At 40.9% G+C, this 24,481-nt stretch overlaps 2 protein-coding genes across 8 annotated transcripts in view; both read left to right on the top strand.

Annotated features, from left to right (window-relative positions):
* The first annotated feature begins 58 nt into the window (after positions 1–58).
* TM4SF19 (transmembrane 4 L six family member 19) overlaps positions 59–24,481 on the top strand; it is a 26,213-nt gene continuing 1,790 nt past the window's right edge. The window contains exons 1-6 of one of the 4 annotated variants that reach the window (XM_061411744.1): positions 59–4,934; positions 9,588–9,789; positions 10,194–10,271; positions 12,167–12,336; positions 12,588–12,771; positions 20,917–21,003. In XM_061411744.1, the coding sequence (XP_061267728.1) occupies positions 9,610–9,789; positions 10,194–10,271; positions 12,167–12,336; positions 12,588–12,768 (609 nt within the window). In that variant the 5' untranslated portion in view covers positions 59–4,934; positions 9,588–9,609 and the 3' untranslated portion in view covers positions 12,769–12,771; positions 20,917–21,003. The other 3 variants (XM_061411724.1, XM_061411729.1, XM_061411736.1) reach the window with 3 other exon arrangements.
* The window catches only part of DYNLT2B (dynein light chain Tctex-type 2B), a 27,925-nt gene continuing 20,798 nt past the window's right edge, over positions 17,355–24,481 (top strand). The window contains exons 1-2 of one of the 4 annotated variants that reach the window (XM_061411705.1): positions 17,355–18,152; positions 20,917–21,050. In XM_061411705.1, coding sequence (XP_061267689.1) covers positions 17,584–18,152; positions 20,917–21,050 — 703 coding nt within the window. In that variant the 5' untranslated portion in view covers positions 17,355–17,583. Of the gene's footprint in view, positions 18,270–20,916; positions 21,051–24,481 lie in introns of all 4 variants that reach the window. The other 3 variants (XM_061411713.1, XM_061411685.1, XM_061411695.1) reach the window with 3 other exon arrangements.

The following is a 24,481-nucleotide window of genomic DNA, read 5'->3' as shown; positions in this document are numbered from 1 at the left end:
GTACTGTTGATACTTTTGTTAATATAATTCAGTTTTGCTTGCCCTCATGTTCTCATGTTGAGGACACTGGTGTTTACTGACAAAGGTTAGTTCATCATTCTATTATCAAGGGTAACGTTTGTTAGCTTCTTCTCTACTCTTAGTTATATGTTGAACATTCATGATGAAAGCTCTATGAATGTTGGCTGAACTGTTCATGAAATTGTTGGGTTAGATAGCCTTGTAAGGAAACTAAGATTGTATATTTGACGTATTGGTAGTCCAATGAATATGTCACATAGAGTCTAGTCTTTCAGACCAGCAGTGACTAATGACTAAGGACTCAGCTTAGGTGAAGGAAAAAAGTAATTACTAAATTAATGGGAGAAAAGCCAAGAGTTACAGAGATTGTGATGACCAAAACAGATAGTCCCTGCCCTCAGAGAACCTCCTTTTCAGTTAGGAATACAGATGGTAAACAAATGAAAAAAATAACAGATTTTTATTCAAACTCTATGAACAGAACTGGGAAAGGAGCCAGTAGAGAATTCTGCTTTAAATAATATGTTGGGGAGTTAACTTTTCGGCTGACACAGGAAGGATGAAAAGGTGGCCCATGCTAAAATAAAAGTAGGAAAATTTCCAAGGAGAACAAGTATAAGGGCTATGGAGCAGCAAAGTTCTTGATGTATCTGAGGTATTGAGGGAAGGCCAATGTGTCTGGCATGTAGTAAGCAAAAGGAGTGGCATAAAATACGTAAAAGCCAGACATATAACACATTAGGCCTGGTAAAGAGTACATATACTGTTAATAGTTTAATGAGAAGCTGTGAATGTGGAGACAAACTGGAAAAGAGACTGTTGCAGTGATTAGGGTACAAAGTGGAAATTGCCTGGACTAGAGTAATAGCAGTGGAACTGCAGTGTGGTGTATGATGCATTTTAAAGTAAAAATGTAAAGACAGCTGTTGGATTAGATGTGGGGCAGTGAGGAAAGGGAAATCAAGGATGGCAAGTTTGAGGCAGTAGGTAGGTAGTGATGTCATTCCTGAGACAGACAGACTGGTGGATCAAGCAGATGTAGTGGAAAAATCATTTTGGATGTGTTCACTGCGGCATTTCCAAGTGCAGGTGTAGTACAGCATGTTGAACACATGATTCTGATGCTTGGAGGAGAGGTGAACCGAACCTAAGAGATTTTAGAAATCATCAGTGTTACAGATGGAGTTTAGAGCCATGAGAAAGAATGAGGTCACTAGGGAGAAAGAGAAGATGGTCCAGAACTGAGGCCTGGAGATTACCAACATGAAGAGGCCCAGTCTAGGAGGTGTGACCTGTGAAGGAGGAGAAACACCAGAGTGAGCTGTCAAGAGAGCCAAGAGTGAGAACATTCAAGAAGCATCTAGTCGCCAACTATGTCTAATTCTGTCTAGGGTCAAGTGTTCAATAGACAAGGAGTCATTGAAGACTAAGAATAGTTTCAGTGTGATGTTGGAGATGGAAGCTTAATTTGAGTATTTGTTATATTTTTATACTAATGAAGAAAAAGGAAAAAAATCCCAAACTTCCTCTTCAGTGAACTGGTATAAATGGCAACTCTTTCAACATTTTTTATCTTCCTTTTTTTTTTTCTCTCCAATTAAGGAAAATGTGCTTCCTTATTTAGTCAGCTGTCAGTTGAGGCTGAAACCCACACAAGGAAGCTGATGAGTCTGTCACTCTTGTTTGGGAAAGACTGGCCTGATTGTAATCATCTTTTCCTTTTCCCTTCTACCAGTGAATTCCATCTTCTCAACTTCCATTATTCCTTGCTCAAATCCCACCTCCAGTCGAGGATGGAACATCTATTCTGTTTTTGAAAGCCTTTCAGCCTTGGGAAGCCTTTTATGGCATTAGGCAAATAGTTTTCCCACCCAGGCCCCATTAATTTGTGCCCTCCCTGGATTCCCGTTTGCTTCCCCGTAGAAGTATCACCAACCAAGTGATAATTAGTAGCTGTGCCTCTAATAGAGCCAACTTCTAATATCATTAACATATCTGCAAAAAGATAATGTTTAGTTCTGTCACAGCAGTGACCAGGCCTCTGTGACCATAGAGGTCTTACCAAAAGGGAATGAAGAATTCGACCTAAGCTGGCCTTAGTATAATTGTTTATAGCAAGTATATAGTTTCTAAAAGAAGGGTCTTGTTCATAAGATTAATCATTGAATTATTTGTCACAAAGACTTAAACTGCCTTCACCAACCCAAACTGTGTTTAGCTCTTTAAGGTGTTAAAGTCAAATTCCAGCATTTTCCTTTGCTGGGGAATACCTAAAATGGGAATAGCTATGTCACAGTGTAGGTGAATATTTCATTTGGTAAATGATATTGCCAAACAGTTAACCGAAGTGGTCATACTAATTTACACTCCCACTGGCAATGTTGCATTCCAATTGCTTCACATTCTTACCAATGTTTTTAATTCAAGCCATTCCAGTAGGTGTTTGGTAGTATCCATTGTGGTTTTAATTTGCCTTTTCTTAATGAGTTAGAGCTTTTCATATACTAATTGGCCATTTGGTGATCCTTTTTGAGAAGTGTGTGCTCAAGTCATTTGCCCAGTTTTTACTGGTTTTTGTCTTCACTGGTTTGTAGGAGTTCTTTATAATTCCAGGCATGAGGCGTTTGTCATATATATTGTGAATGTTTTTTCCTATCTGTAGTTTGCTTTTTCACTCTCATAATGTCTTTTGAAAAGTGGTTCTTAAGATTTTAAGTTCCATTTATCAGTCTTTTTCTTTATGGGCCCTGCTTTTCATGTCCTGTTTAAAAAATCTTTGCCACTTTCCACTTCATTTTTACTTATCTATGCTATTTATATGCCTCTTCCCCCACAGTTGAGATTCATGAGGGCAGGGGCTGCTGCTGTATCTTACTCTGCTCTGTAGACTCAGAATCTAGCATAAAGCTTAGAACACAGTAGGAACTCAGGAATCGCTTGATTAATGAATGAATTCATGCACTGGCTGGAGTAACTGCACAGAGATTCTACTAATGATGAAAACAATACTGAAAAAACCCTTGGTGTTTTTATGAGAAACATAAAAACATACATAAGAAACCCTTGGTGTTCTTATGTATGAGAAGGAAAATTATGTTATTAATGCTCCTTTAAACTGTATATAAGCTTTCTATGCTTTCTATGAAATTTCTGTGCATGCAGATGTATATGTGCCTGACACACAAGCTGGTAAACCACTCTGGAAAAGTTCATTAAATAGGATCCAGTTTCCATTTTCATGATAAAAGGGAATCATTTAGAGCCCAAGTGAATTCTTATGTCACCCAGAGAATTGAATTTTGATAGAAGATACTAGGCTGAGGACTCAAAAAGCTTTATATTAAGAACAAACATTATTCACCTTATAAAACACATTCACAAACTATCTCATTGGATCTTTACAACAGACTTAAAGCAAGTAAAATAAGTATTAGATTAGCTTCATCATGCATATGAAGAGATTATAGCCCAGAGGAATTCGACTTGCTCAGAGTAACAGTGAGTGAGTTTGGGGAAATGATCCTATGTCATCTAACTACACTCTACAGCCCCACACATTGATATTTGAGATTTTTTTCCCCCAACCCAAATTCCAACTAGCTTCTTGGAGGCAATGCTAAAGTGCTTTGGCATCTAAGAGATCTGGGTCTCAATTTCTGCTACAAATACCTATTAGCTATGTGAACTTGCATAGTTCATTGAGCCTCAGTAATAATCTGGGCCTCAGTTTCTCATTTACAAAATGATACCTACCTCACAAGTTTATTTTGAGAAATAAGAGGCAAGATTCCTCTCACAGCATAAGATGCAAGCCCTCTCATTTTCTTGGATTTCAGCAAAAGGATTTTACATACAGTATCTGTTAGAACATTTCATGAAAGAAAGTGAAAGTTATTCAGTCCTGTCCGACTCTTTGGGAACCCACGGACTGTAGCCCGCCAGGCTCTTCTGTCCATGGAATTCTCCAGGCAAGAATACTGGAGTGGGTAGCCGTTCCCTTCTCCAGGGAATCTTCCCAACCCAGGGATCAAACCCAGGTCTCCCGCATTGTAGGCATATTCTTTACCATCTGAGCCACCAGGGAAGCCCAAGACAACCAGAGTCAGTAGCTTATCCCTTCTCTAGGGGATCTTCCCAAGCCAGGGATCAAACGGGTCTCCTGCATTGCAGGTGCTGAGCTACCAGAACATTTCATAGTTCGGCAATTGGAATGATTTGATGGCAGACTGTCAGATATCATTCAGATTTTAGAAGGTATTTCTGTTCTGAATCCAATGGCTTATCTAATAGCAAACACTCTACTATTAAAATGGTGGTACAAGATGATGGTGGCCTGGAGCTTGAAAGTTAGAAAGTTAAAAAGCTATCAAAAAGCACAGCGAAGAGCAAAGTAAGGGAGGTGATAAGGAAAAAAATGGTTGCCCTGCTTGGTGCTGTTTTTTTCAAACAGCCCAAACTTTGCAGAGAGTGAAACACATATGTGCAGATAGTGTGTGAAACACTGTTGCCGCTTGGGAAAGAAGGGAGGTTAAGATATTTCTCATGGGTACCATCCTCTGACTCATAAGGCATTTTACTCACGAGGCCATGCCTCCTGGTTCCTTTCTTAGTGTCACATGAAAATGAGCAGAGGGTGGGTCATCAGGAGAGGGCTCTTCAGAAGAGGAGAGCTTCCTTGATGGAGATCTGTAGGCAGTGTTGTGGGGGCATGTCTCCACACCATGCACCCGCCTGAGTGACCTCTGCATATAAACAGTGCCGCCCTGGCCCTTTGTAGGAGTCCGGAAAGAACAGCCTGCAGTCCAGCCCTGCAGGAGTCCCAGCTGAGGCCACAGGAGTTTAAGCCCACTCTGAACACGGAGCCCTTTTCCAGGTTCTCTGTCTCTCATCCTGATTCTTGCCACTGGAAGCAGGTAAGCAGAAAGGAAAGGGCCCAGTGAGGGGATGGCCAGCTAATAGTTTGGTCTAGCTTTTAAGAGCACAAACTTCTAATCCAGAGGATACCTGCCTCAGCCGCTGAGCTCTGTGTGACTTCAGGCAATTTAACATCTCTTTGCCTCAGTCTATCAACTTCAAACGTTTACACATGCTTAGAATACTTTTCCCTTCCAAACTTTGCCCATCTAATACCTTGTTAAGTTTTAGCTTGGATAGCACTTCCTCCAGGAGGCTCTGCATGCTTCTGCAGGCAGGATTAGGCGATCCTCTGGTGCTCCCATCACACCTTCAATTGGACAGTTCTGCTCAGTACTCCGGAGAAGGCAATGGCAACCCACTCCAGTACTCTTGCCTGGAAAATCCCATGGATGGAGGAGCCTGGTAGGCTGAAGTCCATGGCTCAGTACTTGCTCATTGCCTGGTTAGTGTCCCCACCAGACTTTAAGTTCCTCAAGAGAAGAGGTTGTCTCTGGTTCACCAGAGTGAATAGTGCCTTGGCAGACAGTGGTCACTTAATATAATATTTTGATGAAAGAATGATAAAAAGGCTGGCTAAGTAATAAGTGAGGTAGATCTAGAGACACATAGAATTTACAAGCTCTTCTATATGACTTGCTGCTGCTGCTGCTAAGTTGCTTCAGTCGAGTCCAACTCTGTGTGACCCCATAGACGGCAGCCCACCAGGCTCCCCGTCCCTGGGATTGTCCAGGCAAGAACACTGGAGTGGGTTGTCACTTCCTTCTCCAATGCATGAAAGTGAAAAGTGAAAGGGAAGTCGCTCAGTCGTGTCCAACTCTTCGTGACCCCATGAACTTCAGCCTACCAGCCTCCTCCGTCCATGGGATTTTCTAGTCAAGAGTACTGGAGTGGGGTACCATCGCCTTAAGACTTAGCTGATCACTTAAAACTGTTACCCAGACATCTAGCTAATGAGTTGTTTGTTCACTTACCCCAGATCTCAACTTAGATCAGGGCCTCCCCTAAAGCCTGGTTGTAAAGTTTTACCTTATGACCCGGCTTGTCTCTTCACCTATCAAATTAGCCAAACTCTTTCCTAATCTCCTGGCTCACATTTGTGGAAGCATTTCTAAAAATATTGTGATTTCTAGAAGAACAAAGTCAGGGAGGAAGTGAAATTCAAACTGAGCCACTGCCCTGCGAGATGCAGCAGCAGCACAAGTGCTTTTAGCAGAGAAGTAGGACAGCCAGGATCCTCTGAATCCCACTCATCCCAAAGGCCATGCTCAATTTAGTTTTCCTCTGCATGTTCATGTCTTTTCCTTTCCCTTATTTATTTATTTATTTAGCTGCACCGGGTCTTAGTTGCAGCATGTGGCACCTTTGATCTTCCTTGTGGCAGGAGGGATCTTTTCAGTTGGCCTGTGGGGACTAGTTCTCTGATCAGAGATGGAACCTGGGCCCCCTGCATTGGTAGCACAAGGTCTTAGCCATTGGACCACTAGGGAAGGCCCTAGTTTCCCTTCTAAAACTCCAGATTGGAAAAAAGTCCATAGAAGAGATTAGGGCCTGTCCATGTCAGTGATCTGTGTCTAGACAGGCCTTACTCATAGGTGGAATGATTCAAAGGCAGCTGAAGGCATTCCTGAACAGAAGTTTCTCCCAGCCAGAGAGTATGCCTCCAAGTCCAGCCACACACCAGTCCTTTCTTGGGCCCCTAACAAAATGTCAGTCATCTGGGAGGTGTGTAGGTTAATTTGCTAACAGCCTGGATTGGTTAGTTCAACCCTGGATTGGAGACACGTCCTAAGAGCCCAGCTGGAGGCTGCATCACACACTGTTGGGGGTGAGGAGTTGTTACCTTACAGGCGCCCTGTCTCCTGACTACAATCCTAGGGAGGAAACAGCCGGTACCATATCGGCTTGGAGGACTACTTCAGGAAAAGATGGCTCCTTGGTTCTCCGCTGGGGGACAGGGGTCGGGGAAGGGACACGCCATCCCTCCTGATCCCTGGTGCCTCCCCTTCCCTCTAGGCCCCTTGATTCTCAGGGGAAAGGGCCACTGTTCCTCCTTATCCTACCCCCATCTGCTCCAACGTGTGCCCCGCCTCCACAGATCTGAACTTGCTTTCATCAGGGACAAGTTATTTTACTCACCGTGAGAAAATAACTTTTTCTGTAGAAGAAAAACCCAGTGCAGAGGGCACATGGTGAAGACAACTCATCCCACTAAAATATTAGCAATTGCATCAGGAAATTCCCTGCTGGGAGGAGCTGCTGAGGTGTTTGGGCTCTGAGATTAGGGGAAGTAAAAGATCACCAAGGACTGCGGAGGCTGGGGAATGTGGGAGGTGGGGGCTGACAGCACAAGAGCACCCCACCCCTTCGCGCCCCACCCAAATGGACTTCTCAATGCTGTGTCTGACACCAGTCTCTGTAAAAGATGAAGTCTGGACAAATAAAAAATCCTAGGCTAATTAAGGTGGTTTGTTTGTTTTTAATTAAGTTCATAATTTGTGAAACCATTTTTAAAAAGGTATGATAAAATTAAAATTTAGGGTAGTCCTTCCCAGGAAGGAGTACTGGGAAGGAGTACTGGAAGATGATAGTAATATTTCTTAGTGGTAAGGATCCATTTTGTAAACCAGTTGTGTTTACATGGATGTTGTTCAATTATTCCACACAACTAGTAAGGGCAAATATATACATTATGCTTTATTCTTTAACTCTGAAATATTATATATTTAGTTATATGTTTATATGTAAAAGAGAGATTGGGGTGGAGGCTCTGATCCACACATATTTTCTGATTATGGGCAAAGCTGGTCTGTTAGGAGAGGAGTGTCAAGAGCCTTAAGTTGAGACAGACATGTAACTGAATTGCAAAGTGGCAACAAACCACTTCTTGGAGATGTCATGGTATAGGTTTTTTCAGATTCACACTGACCTGAGTCTACCAAATACTAGTCCTATTCTAATTCATATACATAAAAAGTTCACAGATCAGCGAAAATTTAAAAGGGAGAAATGGCTAAAAGTATCGGTGTGGAGGAGGCATTTTTCAACCTATCTGGACACAAACTTTTAATTTTTAATCAATTTTATTGATATATAATTAAAATATAAAATTCACAAATTTTAAGAGTAATTTGGTGAGTTTTGTCAATGTATGTAGTTGTGGTATTCACCAGAATCTGGATTTAGAACATTTCTATCACCTCAAAAAGTTTCCTTGTGTCCCTTATATTAATCCCCTCTTCTATTCCCAGCACCTGGCAACCACTGATCCCATCACTAGACTACAGTTCTGCCTTTTCTAGAAGTTCATATACGCAGAATCATAGAGTGAGTAGTTTTCTGGCTTCATTCATTTAGCTTTATGCCTTGGAGACTCATCCATTTTGTTGCATGTATCAGTAGCTTATTGTGTTTTTGTTTTGGGGGGATTTTTGGCCATGCCGCATGACTTGTGGAGGAATCTCAGTACCCTGATCAGGGATTGAACCCAGGCTCCAGAAGTGAAAGCTCAGAATCCTTAACCACTAGGCCACTAGGGAACTCCCCTGAATGGTAGTTTTGAAGAGCAAAAGTTTTTAATTTTGAAGTTGTTTTTCACTTTTTATAGCTTGTATTTTTTGTATTCTAATAAATCTTTATCTAATCCAAAATCCCAATGATTTTCTCCATTTTTAAAAGAAAATTTGTATTAGATTTTAGATCCATGGTCCATTTCAAGTTAAATATTGAATAAGGTTACCAGTAATAGGCAAAATACATATTTTTGTTTTACATATGGATTGTTCCAGGATCATTTGTTGAAGAGATTCTCCTTTTCCTACTAAAATATCTTTTTCAAAAATCATTTGATTGTATGTATATAACTCTATTTCTGAATTCTCCAGTCTGTCCTAGTGGTCCATATGTCTGTATACACCATTACTTCACTGAGGAATTACTGTAGCTTTATTTGTCTTAAAATCACATAAGTCCTCCCACTTTGTTCTTCTTTTCAAAATTGTTTTGAAAAATCTCGGTTCTTTGCTTTTCCATGTAAACTTAGATTCAGCTTGCCAATTTCTACAACAAAACTCTAGTAGGATTTTGACTGAGGTTGCATTGATATTGAGTCTTTTGATTCATGAGCATGTTTATCTTTGCATTTATTTGGATTTTCTTTTTCTCAGCAATGTTTTATAATTTTTAGTGTACAGGTCTTGCACAGATCTTGTTAAATGTATCTGTATTTTCCATTAATATTTTATGCTATTATAAATATTCTTTTAAATTTTATAATTTATCATTGCTTATATATAGAAATACAATTGATTTTTATATATTTAATTTTTTATTTGGTAACCTTGTTAAACTCACCTATTCTTTCTAGTAACTTTTTAATAGATTCCTTATAATTTTCCATGCAGATAATCATGTTACCTGTGACTAATGACATTCTTACTTCTTTTGTATCTGTGGCTTTTGCTGCTTTTTATTTTCTTATTGCACTGGAAAAGATCCCCTGTACAATGTTGAATGGAAGTTGTGACAATGGACACCTTGAAAATGACAACTTTTAAAGCAAGAGGATGACACCCCGCCCTGTGCTCTGGGGGTTTCCCCTACCTGTCAGTCCCAGTAACAGAGCTACATGACCCTCCTTCCATTGGTTCCAGGACACTGTCCTCTCCCTGTGTGATGGCATGCTCACGGACCTGTTCCCGCATTCTGGGGCTGAGCCTTGGGACTACAGCCCTGTTTGCTGCTGTGGCCAACACACTGCTCCTGTTTCCTAACTGGAATGTGACCTACCTGTTGAGGGGCCTCATTGGCAGGCATGCCATGCTGGGCTCTGGGCTCTGGGGAGGAGGCCTCATGGTAAGTGTCCAGGGTTCCCTGAGTGTGAATTCCCGTGTCCCCCAGGGGTGGAGAAACAAAGTCAGGGTGAGGGAAGGAGCTTTGTAATTTCTTGAAAACAAGTTTGAACTAACAAACTGATTGTGAATCTATAGCAACTCCAAGGGATAGAAGACCCTAGGAAGGCTGATCAAAGTTTGCTGGATTTTGGACTAGGCAGGCTGGGTGTGAACGCTGCTGTCCATAGAATCACATCAGGCTAGTCAGTCAAAATTGTGTCCTGACAGTCAAAGCCAAATCCTCTGGGAAATACAGGATAACTAAGTCCATGTGAGATGTCCAACCACTCTGTTTCAACAGCCTTAGGTGGCAGTTAGAGATGTAAATTACCTAATCTCGTCTTAACAAACTCCCTCTTCTTCCAGGTTCTCACTGCAGCTACCCTGATCTCCCTGATGGGCTGGAGATATGGCTGCTTCAGTAAGATCGGGCCCTGCCGAAGGGTAAGAACCCAATTCTACTCTTCTAAGAGCCAGAATGTCCCCACATTCTACAACTTTAGAGGCAGAGTGATGAGGCAATTTGAGTTTTGGGGTATGAAGTCAAGTCCTGACCATACTTCTTAAAAGCCCTAAGCTCTTGGGCAAGGTTTCTGAACCTGAGGTCCTTCTGTTAAAATGAGAGAACCTATTCCAGGGAGTGTTAATGAACACATTTGTGGGGAACTGTTCTTTTAAAATTTATTTTATTGAAGTATGGTTATTTACAATGTCCTGTTAATTTCTACAGTACAGCAAAGTGATTCAGTTATACATGAGCTGTTCTTATTATTAGTTTTAGCCTGTTGAACAATATGGACATGAATTATGTTCTTTGTAGTCATGTGTCATTGATAGAAAATTTCCTGGCTATTTTTTTCTTTTTAGAGCTGAAAGTTTCTCCAGAGATCTGATGACTAGATTCTAGTCTAATGTCTCCGTTTCACAGAAAATGAAACTGAGGCCCAGAATAAATGTGCACTTTATTAATTACAGCAGCATCTATATATACTTGAAATATCTCAGTACGTAAGTGTATAAGGTGTATTGCTCATTCAGCCTCAGACACATGAATCTGTGTCCTTTTTACAGTAAGTCTACAGTCTGCTTTGATATCTACAACCCACATGTTGGGAACCCTGCTGATTTAGAATTACATGTTAAAGAATTAAATATAAACACCCACATATCTCATTCACTATCTGTTCTCAGTCATGTCTGGTTTTCTCCTAGGCAAGCGGCCCTCAGACTTGAATGCGTGCATCAGAATCCCTGCAGGCTGTGCTAAAACACAGATTGCTGGCACCCCCTACCCCGAGAGTTTCTGACTCCATGGGACTGGGTTGTGGGGAGAATTTGCATTTCTAACAAGTTTCCAGGTGATGTGATGTTGCTGGAACAGGGACCATATTTCCAGAACCACCATCCTAGGCTTATGTCAGACTAATTCATCTTGAATCTTTTAAGAGTCAAAACTGACTATGCATCTTTCTTTGGCCCCTCCTGAGTTTTAAACCAGCTTGACAGTGGGAAAATGACTCTATGATTCTATATAAAAACTATATATGGTTTCTGTGTAGGTATATATATATGTGTGTGTGTGTGTGTGTATGTTTTATTTAAACTTTTAAAATATGTTCTTTTGGAAGGTGAAAAAAAAATCTCGTACTCTGAGAAAGAAACCAATCTGGAAGTTAGAATCCTGCCAAGGAAATAAACACGTCGCTATCTTTTGGGAGGGAAATGAGTGGTGCACAGACTAGAAAAGTACAATGACAGAACTCAAGTCATTTCAGAGTGTAATCTCTGACTTGGTCTCCCCGTCTCTCTGTCTCTGTCTCCCTCCCTCCCTCCTTTCCTTTCTTCTTCTCCTTCTTCCTCCCTTCCTTCCTTGATTTGAGAAAGAGAAGAATCATGGATGGCAGCTTGGAACTTTTGAAAAAATATAGCTTTCCCTTAAAAGGGTTGGACTGGGGCTTGGATAACCAGTCTGACCTTTTAAGCCAGAGACTAAATGACTGCAGTCTGAGTGTACAAGTTTTTGATGCCAATCTGCTGAGCAGCTCTGAAGAGCCTGTTGAGTTAGGCTGAGCTTGCTGCCTGGTCAAGGTGCCAGTGTTTCCCCCTTCCCACTTCTGTTCCTTCTTTCCCACCCCTTCCTAGCTCTACTCGGTGATTCCTTGTCAACCAACCCTACCTTGGTTATGTTTTCAAGGAGGTGCTGTGGGTAGAATTATCCTCATGACTGGGGAAAACCTGAGAACCAGAGAAGTGAGACTTGTCCAGATCGCACCACAAGTCACCTAGTCACCGAGTCATGACCCCATCTCAGGCTCACTGTTTCCTCTCTCCTTGTGTAGATGCTTATTGCTCTGTTGTCAAGTGGCCTGGCTTTGCTTGGAGCCTTGATTTGCTTTATCACTTCTGGAGTAGCCCTGAAAGATGGTCCTTTTTGCATGTTTGATGTCTCACCCTTCAATCAGACACAGGCTTGGAAACATGGTTACCCATTCAAAGACCTGCATAACAGGTAAATGGATGGAAACTTGGATTTGCAGTTTTTCGGAAAGAGAAAGGCACACACGTGGGCTACAAATCCCTTTTGGTCATGCACTCTAGCATCCTGCTTCTCTGATTCTTAGAAAATTGCAAATACAAAAAGAGTCACCCTCAAAAGTCTAATCCTATGACCTGAGCTGAGGGTGAACCCAGGTTTCTATTGAGGTTGCTTGGACTTTTCTTACTTATTCCAACCCCTGGTCTCCTTATTTTTTGGGACAGGAATTATTTGTATGACCATCCACTCTGGAACTCTGTCTGCCTGGAGCCTTCTAAAGCTGTCATTTGGCACGTGTGCTTCTTCTCCACCCTTCTGTGCATCAGCCTCCTCCAGATTCTCCTGGTGGTCATTCATTTCATCAACAGCTTCCTGGGCCTTTTCTGCAGCCTCTGTGAGAAGTGACAGGTAATGCCCTCTCATACATCAGTGTTTTCATCATGTGCTGCCTAGAACCTTTCCTGCAAGAGAGGGTACGAATTATAAACACAGTTCCCTTTAGGAAGTCATGTGGTAATAATAACAATGATTCCTGGCATATATATTGAATGATACAATGGATTTTAAATCAATTACTGCAAGATGATATATTAATAGAAGAAACAGTTAAATCATTATTATTGTGTAGGAACTTATAGTCCATGAAATGTCCTCCAGCCATGATCTCCTTTCAGCTTCTCCACAGTCCTGTAAAACTGGCCACATGTTAGAAATGAAGTTGAGGCTCCTAGAGGATAATGGACTTGCCACCCAAAAGCATTTAATTAGGTTCAGGAAAAGTCAGTACTGGAGCCCCTATCTTCCAAATTCAAGTTCACCAGCTTATTAATAAGGCTGAATTTTGTGGCTCCCAAATTCATAGGTTGAAGCTCTAGCCTTCAATGTGACTTTGAAGATAGGACCTTTAAGAAGCTAACTAAGGCTGAGTGAGTGAAAGATGCTCAGTCATGTCCGACTCTCTGTGACCCCATGGACTGTAGCCTTCCAGGTTCCTCTGTCCATGGGGATTCTCCAGGCAAGAATACTGGAGTGGATTGCCATGCCCTCCTCCAGGGGATCTTCCCAAGGGGTCAAACCCAGGTCTCCTGCATTGCAGGCAAATTCTTTACTGAATGAGCCACCAGGGAAGCCCTAAGCCTTAACTTAGGTTAGATGGGGTCATAAGAGTGGGACCCTAATCCAGTAACACTGGCATCCTTATAAGAAGAGGATGAGACAACAGGTATATGAAAAGATGCTTAATATTACTAATCATCAGGGAAATGCAAATGCAAACCATAATGAGATATCATCTTATACCTGTTAGAATGGCTATTATCAAAAAGGAAAGAAAGAACAAATGTTAGTGAGGACGTGGAGAAAAAAGAACTCGTGCCCTGTTGATGTGAATGTAAACTGGTGTAACCACTATGGAAAACAGGATGGAGGTTCCTCAAAAAATTAAAAAAAGAACTACCACATGATCCAGCAATACCACTTTTGGGTATTTATCTGAAGCAAACAGTAACACTAATTCAAAAAGATATCTGCACCCTCATGTTTGTTGCAGCATTGTTTTCAATAGCCAAGACATGGAAACAATTTAAGTGTCTATCAACAGGTGAATGGAGGGCTTTCTTGGTGGCTCAGTGGTAAAGAATATGCTGGCAAATGCAGGAGACACAGACTTGACCCCTAGTCCTGGAAGATCCCACATGCCCAGGAGCATCTAAGTTCGTCACCACAACTATTGAGCCTGTGCTCTAGGGCTGGGAGCACCAACTATTGAGCCCATGTGCTGCCCCTACTGAAGCCCAGGTGCCTGGAGCCTGTGCTCTGCAATAAGAGAAGGACCACAATAAGAAGCCGGCAACTGCAATTAAAGAGTAGCCCCTGCTCACCGCAACTAGAGAAAAGCCCACGCAGCAACAAAGACCGAGCACAACCAAAAAATAAATAGATGAATGGATAAAGATGTTATAGTATACACACACAATGGAATATTCTTCAGACATAAAAAAAAAAGAAAGAAATATTGCCATTTGTGACAACATGGATGGACCTAAGTGAAATAAGTCACACAAAGACAGATACCATATGATCTCATTTATATATGGAATTTAAAACAACAGCCACCAAACCAAGTTTATAGATACAGTGACAGACAAGTGGTTGCCAGACATAGGGTTGGGGAGTGAGAGAAATGGATGAAGGGAGTCAAAAGGTAAAACTTCTAATTATAAAATAGTTAAGTCATGGGTATGTGATATATAACATGTGACTACTAATAATATGTATTGCATATTTAAAGTTGCTAAGAGAATAGATCTTTAAAAAAATTTTTGTAACTAATATTTGCTGCCAATGTTAACTAGAATTATTGTGGTGATCATTTTGCAATATATACAAATATCAAATCATTATGTTGTACACTTGAAACAAATATAATGTCATATGTCAATTATACTATAAAAATGACAATGTAGTACATTTCCAGAATAAAAGCATGATTAAGCTTCAGAAAGTTTATTCACCTATAATAATAGATTTAAGGAGGAAAAAAATCCTAATGATTTTCTTTATAAAGTCTGAAAAGGCATTTGATAAAATTCAACATACATTCTTTACATCCTTTTTCTTTTCTTAATTAAAAAAAAATTATTTATTTGACTGCACTGAGTCTTAGCTACGATCCGAGGATCTTTGTTGTGACATGCATATTCTTAATTGCGGCATGCAGGATGCAGTTCACTGACCAGGGATCGAACTCTGGTCCCCTGCATTGGGAACACAGAGTCTTAGCCACTGGACAATCATGGAAGCCCCTCAATATACATTCTTAATAAAACTCAAGAAAATGAGAAGACAGCTCCCTCTTGATCATAATACAACATAACTATCTCAACTTAAAAGTCAGCATCATGCTTAATGGAGGAATTCTAGAAGCAATTTCACCAAAGTTCCAAATAGATGATACTCATTATCATTATCATTTAATATGGTTCTTGAGGTATTAGCCCAAGACCAAGTATTCAAAGGGAAATTAACAGATATAAAATAGGAAAGACAGTGAAGTTCTCATTATATTTGGACAATATGATTGCACATCTAGAGCACTCAAATTATATTATAAAGAATAAGAATTTCACACATATAGGTACAAAATATACAGAATGAAAAATCTTCATGTATACAAACAACAAACAGTTAACAGACATGGAGATGGGGAAATCCCATTTATATTAAAAACAAAAAGAAAAAAAAACCTAGCTACCAACATAACAAGAATGTGAAACACTTTTTTTATCTTTTAGTTTCTCTTTATTTACTTACTTTTTGGCTGCACCATACCATGTGGCTGTGAGAACCTCATTTCCTGTCCAGGGAGAAAACCTAGGCCCTTGAGAGTGAAAGTGAGGAGTCCTAACCACTGGATCACCAGAGAATTCCCAAGAATGTGAAATATTTATTGAAGAAAACTTTAAAATATTACTGGACACAAACTTGCATATAAATGTACACCATGAACTTCAATAGGAAGACTTAACATCATAAAATATGAATGCTCTTTAATCTATAAATTTAACAAGATTAATAAAGTCACCAATGACATTTGGTGGAAAAGGATATGGAATTAGATAAGCTGGTTTTAAAGTTCACATGAAAAATGAACAATCTAGGCTAGCCAGGAGACTTCTGAAGGAGAAGGGAATGAGGTGGGACTATACTAGATATTAAAAGCTAATGTAAAACTACAATAACTAAAACAGTGTGATACACTAAATGGAGTTCAGAGATAGAACTAAATATTTTTGAGTATTTAGTATATGCTAAAAAAAGATGTGGGAAAAAAAGAAAGTAGATGATAAACCAGATCTCTCTCCATGGGAGCACAGAGGAAAAGGCCATATGAGGACACAGCCAGAAGGTAACCATCTGCAAGACAAGGAGAAACGTCTCAGTCGGAATCAACCTTGTTGGCACCTTGATCTTGGATTTATAGCCTCCAGAAAATAAATTTCCATTGTTAAAGTCACCCAGCCTGTGGTATTTTGTTATGGCTGCCTGAGCTGACTAATCCACCAGTGTTCAGTGCATTTCAATAAGTGGTATATACCGAGTACCCACTGTGTGGTCTATGCCTGAGGCATGATCCTTGCCTCTGGGCCTGTCCCTGTCCTTGAAGAGCTCATGGTCAGGTTAGGGAAACACATCGACTAATAATTTGAATGTCATATGGTAAGGACCATGTTAGAGGTCAGCCCAGGAGTAATAAGAGATTGAGGCAATCTGTCAAGAGATGAAGGAAGGCTTCAGTCATGTCTGAACTGACTCTTGAAATGGTTAGCCCATTAAAGAGTGAAGGGAGCGTTTCCTCAGCTGAGGAAATAGAATGCTCAGAAGCATGGAGGTGAGACAGACGGTGAGGGTGGAGACCTGTGATGCCACAGCTCCTTCAATGTGAAATGCAGAAAGCGGAAGACCTATCTCCCATTTTGGGACCTTTGGTCAGTATGGTATTGGCCGAATTTCTTCTCTTAGTTTTTGAAGCTGACAGGATAATGCAGCTTTCTAAAACAGGACCAGGACTGGTGCAATCGTAAGCAGAAAATGCATCCTAAGTCTGGTCCTTCCTGCCTTTTGCCCTGGAGCAGCAGGGTGGTGAGGCTGGGGGATCTGTAGGTCGACAGTTATGGATTAAAGCAGGACACTGCAAAAAATTTCTGTAAAGGCTCAGTTAATATTTCAGACTTTGAGAGCCATATGGTTTTTATTTGCAACTGCTTCCTTCTACCAATACAGCAGAAGCCAATCTACTGCTGGGCTGTAAAGGAAACTACAGCATTTACTGCAGAGCAACAAGCAAGGAGAATGGACAGCCCACGCTCACAATATTCATATTCCCCAGTGGCTTTCAGGGCAACATTATGGGTGAGGGTCCCCAGGTAATTGATCATCTCCTGAAACTTCTGACTGGTTCTTGGTGAGGTAACAGGGCAGTTACAGGAATCTCAAACATCAAAACTCTGGCTCTAGGCAGTCTATGGTCTAGTGTTTGTGGTCAGCGGTTTCCATCTAGTAAGATCCTGATTTTTGTAAAAACAATTTAAGAACGTGCATCAGATGGTTACCTATATTCCTCAAGAAAAAAAAAAAATCCCTGTAACTTTTTATAGCTGACCTGTTATTTATTTTTACTTTCTAACTCGGAAAGGCCTAGGAGGCGAAAGATTTTTTCACATGCAAAAAGTCAGGAATGCTTTAGATCTGTCACTGAAACCGCTAACCTTGCCCTGCTTCAGCTCGGTTTCCCTTGCCGCATACTACCTGTGTATCCCTGGGCCTCTACGGGCCTCAGGCTCTGTGTCACTTCCTAAGATTGCGACGCCTCTGGAAGTGTTTTGTAAATCGGACAAAAAGAGCCCAGTCTTCGCCGAAGTTATGCTCACTGTACCCCGACACACTTCTGGTCCAGCATCCGATGCGCATGCGCAAGGAGGAGGGCGGCGAGAGCACGCTAAGAAGGGCGGGTCCCACGGTGCAGAGCGCGGGTCCGCTGCACGCAGGGTCAAAGGCGGCGCTGTCGCCCTGGAGACGGCTCAGCAGCTGCCGCGGCCACAGGCTCAGCTTTCTTTGCGGAAAACGCGGGGCCAAGAAGTTGAGGCTATGTCGGTTGCCGCCTCCTTCCCTAAGCACACGTCCTTCACTATGCGCGCGTCCTCTGCTGCAGCTGACGGCTTGCCTGAGACTGAGAACAACGCTGGGGAGCCGGAGAATACCTATATTCTGCGGCCTGTTTTCCAGCAAAGGCGGGTAGAAGACGGGTTGTGGCGGAGGCAACCCTCGAGACTCCTTCCGGCCCCAGGCAGAGCTCGCCTAATAGCTAGGGTGTCTGGAAGGAGCGCGGCGCCGGGGAAGGGGGGGCGGTGCGTAGCGGGCTATGGAGGATGGGGCGGGGCTAGAGGCGGAGGGGCGGGCAGGGGAGGAGCCCGAGTGTTGGCGGAGGAACTTGAGAGGGAGGAACGGGCGTGACCGGGGAAGGAAGGACTGGGCGGGAGAGGATGCGGTGCTGTTCCGCTTGGCCTTCCAGCTGCAGAAAACAGCAGAGGACCGGACCAGCGATTGCAGGGTTAGAGCGCTCGGAGGTAGTCCCTTAGAGTAGCGCAGTAGGGGTAGTTGACTCTCGGAGTTTCAGAAAGTGGACACAGAGGAATTGAGATGGTTAGATGGCAGAAAACAAACGGCTTGCTTTGAATGCCATTCAGTTTTGAGGGTTCATGTGTCCCTAAGTGTGCCCAGAATGCGCTTACTCCTCTGCACGAGACCTGTATGTGTTCATATTATAGTCTTACCCAAGTAGTATCCAGAGGCTTTTGGCCTGCCACCCTGATACCTTCCCAGAATTAAGGCACTAAGTCTTGTGTAGAGGAGGGTCAGGGTTGTAGGATCCATCAATAACTTCATTTTCCCAAGATAAAAAAAAAAAAATTAAGACTTTCCCAAGCCCCTCCTCTGTTACTTGAAATTACATTCCCAAATCAAGTGCTTGGTGAATAGTAGAAGCCAGGAACGTTAGTTATAATGTGATAAAAAGATTTCATGTAGCAATTTTCTGATGGGTAGCGCGTGTGTATAGTCACCTCAGTCGTGTCCGAGTCTATGCAACCCTATGGCAACTGTAGTGTGCCAGGCTCCTCTGTCCATGGGATTCTCCAGGCAAGAATATTTGAGTGGGTTGCCATGCCCTCCCCCAGGGGATCTTCCCAACCCAGGGATCAACACAAGTCTTTTATGTATCCTGCGCTGGCAGGTGGATTCTTCACCACAAGGGCACCTGGCAAGTCCCTGGTGGCTTAGAAGGGACATAAAAAAAATATGCTGTTGTCTTGGTTAAACATTCTAAATACATAGAATGCCCTTCACCTGTGTTTCTGTTGTAATACAGAGCAAGATTAACAGCAAGTATATATTATGTAGAAATAACACTATGAGATTATTTGTGACTTGCAGAATGCCTTTGACATTTCCTGAGAGTGGAAAGGACTTAAAGGAAAAGCCAGATATAGTATGCTTGTTTATAGGAAAACCACATTTTGAACAGATCAAATCCTGTAAGTTTATCCATTATTTAAAATTTGCCTGTGAGAATAAGCAGCCAAGAGACCAAAGAAAATAATATTAAAAAGTAGTAATTAAAAACTAGTACTGCCAAATATTAAGCTGCATTGTAAGCTCAAAACTTAAAACATTCTGGTAACTTGGCACATGATAAACAAATCAACTGAGATACTATATAGCCCAGAAAAGGAACTTAGTGTTGTAATATGTAATAAATGCAACTAAAATGCTAATAGTATTGTTAGGGTGGCTAAATTAGGGGAGACTTTTTTCTCTGTCTTCATTTATTCAGTAATTCATTTCTTCAAAAAATATTTGTCTGCTGGATGCTGTTCTAGAAATGGGATATAACAATGAACAAAACAGATAAAAAATTCTGCCCTATGGAGCTTGTGTTGTAGTTAGGTCAGACCACAAACAAGATAATTACATAAGTGAACCATATAGTGTATCAGATAATAATAAGTACTTGGAAGGGAGATAGATAAAGTGATATAGTAGGAAGGTGGTTTGAAGTTTTATAAAGGGTGGCTAGGGAAAGAGACTTTTGAATAAAGACTTGAAAGAAGTGAAGGAGCTAGATATGCATATGAAGAGAGGAACTGAACCTCTTACAGAGGTTAACATCAAGTGCAGAAGCACTGAAGTTTGTATGTCTGGTGTGGTCCAAGAACATACGGAAGGCTGGTGTGGCCTGAGTGGAGAGAATTAGCAGCAAAGTAGTAGAAAACAAGGTCAGAGAGTTTACTAGGGTGGATCAAATGAGACCTTGCAAGTCACAGAATGTTGCTTTTACTCTGAGTGAGGGGAAAAATATTTGGGTATTTTAAACAGAGGAGTGTCATGATCTGGCACATATTTTAATAGCACCAGTCTAGTTACTATGTTGGGAACAGGTTTTGGGGGAAAAGGCAGGCACAGAGACTTGTGAGGAGGTCATGATAATCAGGAAAGAAGCAGTGGTAGCTTGGAGCAGGGTAGTGGTAGTTGACTGGTGAGTGATTGAATTTTAGGTTATTTTGAAGGTAGAATTGGTAAGATTTGCTCATGAATGGGATGAGGGCTCTGAGAAAGGCAGCCACACTGACTCCAGGGTGTTTGGCTTGAGCAACTGGAAGAATGGAGTTACCATTGACTGAGATAACCTAGTTTTGGTGAGAAATGATCAGAAGCTCAGTATCGGGTGTACTAAATCTGAGTTGCCTCCTAGTCATCTGGATGGAGTACTGGTGGGAATATGTGATCTGAAGTTTAGGGGAATGGTCCAGGCTGGAGATATGTTTGTGATATGACTTGTATTCTTAACTTGTTTTTATTACTTTTATAATAAAAATATGAAAAAGAAGGATCAAATGATTGTAATGACAAAAACTGCAGGAAGTTGAGCTCTGAAGTTCAACTTTAAGTTTAGGATTTTGGAGTTACCAATTAGATGTTTTGAACTGATTCATTTAGGTTCAGACCCTCTGTGGTTAAAGACTGCATCCATGCTGTACTCAAGGAGGAATTGGCCAATGCTGAATACTCTCCAGAAGAAATACCTCAGCTCACAAAACATTTATCAGAAAATATTAAAGATAAATTAAAAGGTAATAGTGATGGTAATTGGAAATGACTTGTTCCCTTCAAAATACAGTTTTACCAATTTATCTCCTTTATGTTTAAACAAGGGACATACCTTAGCTGTGGATTCTGTTAAACACACATTTTTCTTCGGTGTTGGTCTTCTCAGTTATTTGGTAACTTTCACTCATGCAGGTTTTTGCATATGGTGGGAAAGAGCAAAGGTGTGAAATACCTAGTTGTACTGAACGACTATCCAAGATATCCCAGTATGCAGAAAGATCAGAAAGTACAGGGGCTCCTTTCCTCCTTTCCTCCGTAACTTCTGATCTGCTGAGATATCAAGTCCTCAGCTTCTTATCATATCCTCCCAGATGGACCTTAGTCCACCTGTCTGGCCAAATGCTTAGCCATTTGCCCTACTCACCTCCCCACTCCTGCCTCACTCTACACCTGCAGGGCTGATCTCATGCTTTTCCTCCTTGTTCTTTGTCTTTCTATCTCTCTTACTCTCTTTTGTTAATAATGTCATGCCATCTAAAAAGTCCTTTCTGTCTACCCTTTAAAAACTATTTATTTTGGCTGCACCTCATGGCTTGTGGAATCTTAGTTCCCCAGCTGGGGACTGAACGCAGGCCATGTCAGTGAAAGCCTGGAATCATAACAGGCCACCAGGAAACTCCCTACCTACCCTTTTTAAAAAATTCTTTTGGAGGGAAGAATGTAATCGTAATACATTTTCATTGTAATAAACCTGGAAAATATACCTAATGCATTTTTTAAAGTTATATAAAAGCCTGTTAACCATGAGAGTTTCCATTTAATACTTTGATATATTTTCTTATTTTTAATAACGTATCTTAATTTTTAGAAATATAAAAAAATACAAAGAAGAAAATTGCAATTCTATTCTACTGCAATTCTATTCTATTCTATTGTAACTGTTAGTATATTAACATTGTTTTTAGATTTTTAGTGAAATTCTGTTAAAATTGTTGTAAAAAATACATGCTTGCTATTAAAAAGTTAAAGTGTAAAAAGATAATTAAAATTAGAATAATCACTTCAAATGCTTACACCCATGAAGAATGATTAGTATTTCATAAATATCATACCAGAGCTCTTTTCTGTGTATGCACACATGCGTGCTTAGTTGCTTCAGTTGTGTCTGACTCTTTGCAACCCCATGAACTGTAGCCTGCCAGGCATCTCTGTCCATGAGATTCCCCAGGCAGGAATACTGGAGTAGGTTGCCATTTCCTCCTCCAGGATACCTTCCTGACCCAGCTGATCTCCTGCATTGCAGGCATATTCTTTACCCACTGAGCCACCTCGGAAGCCCCTTTTCTATGTATATGTATGGATAAATACTTTAAAAACAATGATATAGTATAGACTATTTCCCATAGCATTGTAGCATTTATTCTATATTTAAATAATCCCTTCACCGTGCTATTTCCATTTCTGATTTCTTTTTTCTGGTTCATTTCTTACCTAATAAGATTTTGTTGTAAGGTTTTTCAGGAAAGGCTCAGAAATGCTTTATTCCCTAGATTCTTTCATGTTTGAGAATGTCTTTAAACCAAAATATATTTTGGATGAATATAATATTTTGAGTGTGTGGATCATAATAAACTGGAAAATTCTGAAAGAGATGGGAATACCAGACCACCTGACCTGCCTCTTGAGAAACCTGTATGCAGGTCAGGAAGCAACAGTTCAAACTGGACATGGAACAATAGACTGGTTCCAAATAGGAAAAGGAGTACGTCAAGGCTGTATATTGTCACACTGCTTATTTAACTTATATGCAGAGTACATCATGAGAAATGCTGGGGTGGAAGAAGCACAAGCTGGAATCAAGATTGTCGGGAGAAATATCAGTAACATCAGATATGCAGATGATACCACCCTTATGGCAGAAAGTGAAGAGGAACTCAAAAGCCCCTTGATGAAAGTGAAAGTGGAGAGTGAAAAAGTTGGCTTAAAGCTCAACATTCAGAAAACAAAGATCATGGCATCCGGTCCCATCACTTCATAGGAAATAGATGGAGAAAGTGGAAACAGTGTCAGACTTTATTTTTTTGGGCTCCAAAATCACTGCAGATGGTGACTGCAGCCATGAAATTAAAAGACGCTTACTCCTTGGAAGGAAAGTTATGTCCAACCTAGATAGCATATTCCAAAGCAGAGACATTACATTGCCAACAAAGGTCTGTCTAGTCAAGGCTATGGTTTTTCCTGTGGTCATGTATGGATGTGAGAGTTGGACTGTGAAGAAGGCTGAGCACCAAAGAATTGATGCTTTTGAACTGTGGTGTTGGAGAAGACTCTTGAGAGTCCCTTGGACTGCAAGGAGATCCAACCAGTCCATTCTAGAGGAGATCAGTCCTGGTGCTCTTTGGAAGGAATGATGCTAAAGCTGAAACTCCAGTACTTTGGCCACCTCATGTGAAGAGTTGACTCATTGGAAAAGACTCTGATGCTAGGAGGGATTGGGGGCAAGAGGAGAAGGGGACAACAGAGGATGAGATGGCTGGATGGCATCACTGACTTGATGGACGTGAGTCTCCGTGAACTCCGGGAGTTGGTGATGGACAGGGAGGCCTGGCGTGCTGCGATTCATGGGGTTGCGAAGAGTCAGACATGACTGAGCGACTGAACTGAACTGAACTGAATATTTTGAGTTAATTTTTTTGAGAATCTTATATATAATCGCTTCACTGTCTTCTTGAATTAAATGTTATCATGGAGAAATCCGAGGCCAGTCTGATGTTCTCTGCAGAAAGACTTCTGTCCTTAACCTTGATGCTCAATAGATTTTCTAGAGTATAGTTTGATATTGAGCATTTTATGTCTGTTAATCTGTGGATTTTATTCTTTCCATATTGGAGAAATTTTCTTGTATCTTTTTTTTTTTTCTCGTACATTTCCAGCTCCATTTGTTAGATTATCTTCTTCAGGACACCAGATATCGATGTGTTGAGTCACCTCTGTCTACCATATTTATTATCTTTGCTGTAATTTCTTCCTTTTTTTTGACATACACTTCTGATTAAGTCAGTAATTCAATTTTCATTTGTGTCTATCCTGTCTCTTGCCATTTGTAAGTGATTAGTTCTGCACTGATAGATATGGGTATTCAGTTTATTTCCTAGGCCTATAGTCTCCCTTTTCATCTTTCTTTTGTTTTGTAATCTGATTGAGTTCTTATTTTATAGAATTTGTAAGCTTATATTATGAATTAGCTGTGAGGAATTTTTCTTTGTTCCTTGATTTATGTAATCTCCTGGGTTGAGTTTTTTGGCCTTTTAAACAGTAAGTTTCTTTTCTTGCTAGTTCTTTGGCTTGTTTTTGCTGTTTTCCTTTTCCTTATTACCATTCAGCTTCTTTTCATTTTTGCTCTGATGTGGTATTGATGATTTTTTTTTTTTTTTAACTTCTTAGCTTTTTTTTT

The sequence above is a fragment of the Bos javanicus genome, chromosome 1, assembly GCF_032452875.1.
Source record: "Bos javanicus breed banteng chromosome 1, ARS-OSU_banteng_1.0, whole genome shotgun sequence".
Lineage (NCBI taxonomy): Eukaryota > Metazoa > Chordata > Mammalia > Artiodactyla > Bovidae > Bos > Bos javanicus.
The sequence above is the reverse complement of the archived record's forward strand: the minus strand, read 5'-3'. Positions and strand labels throughout refer to the sequence as shown.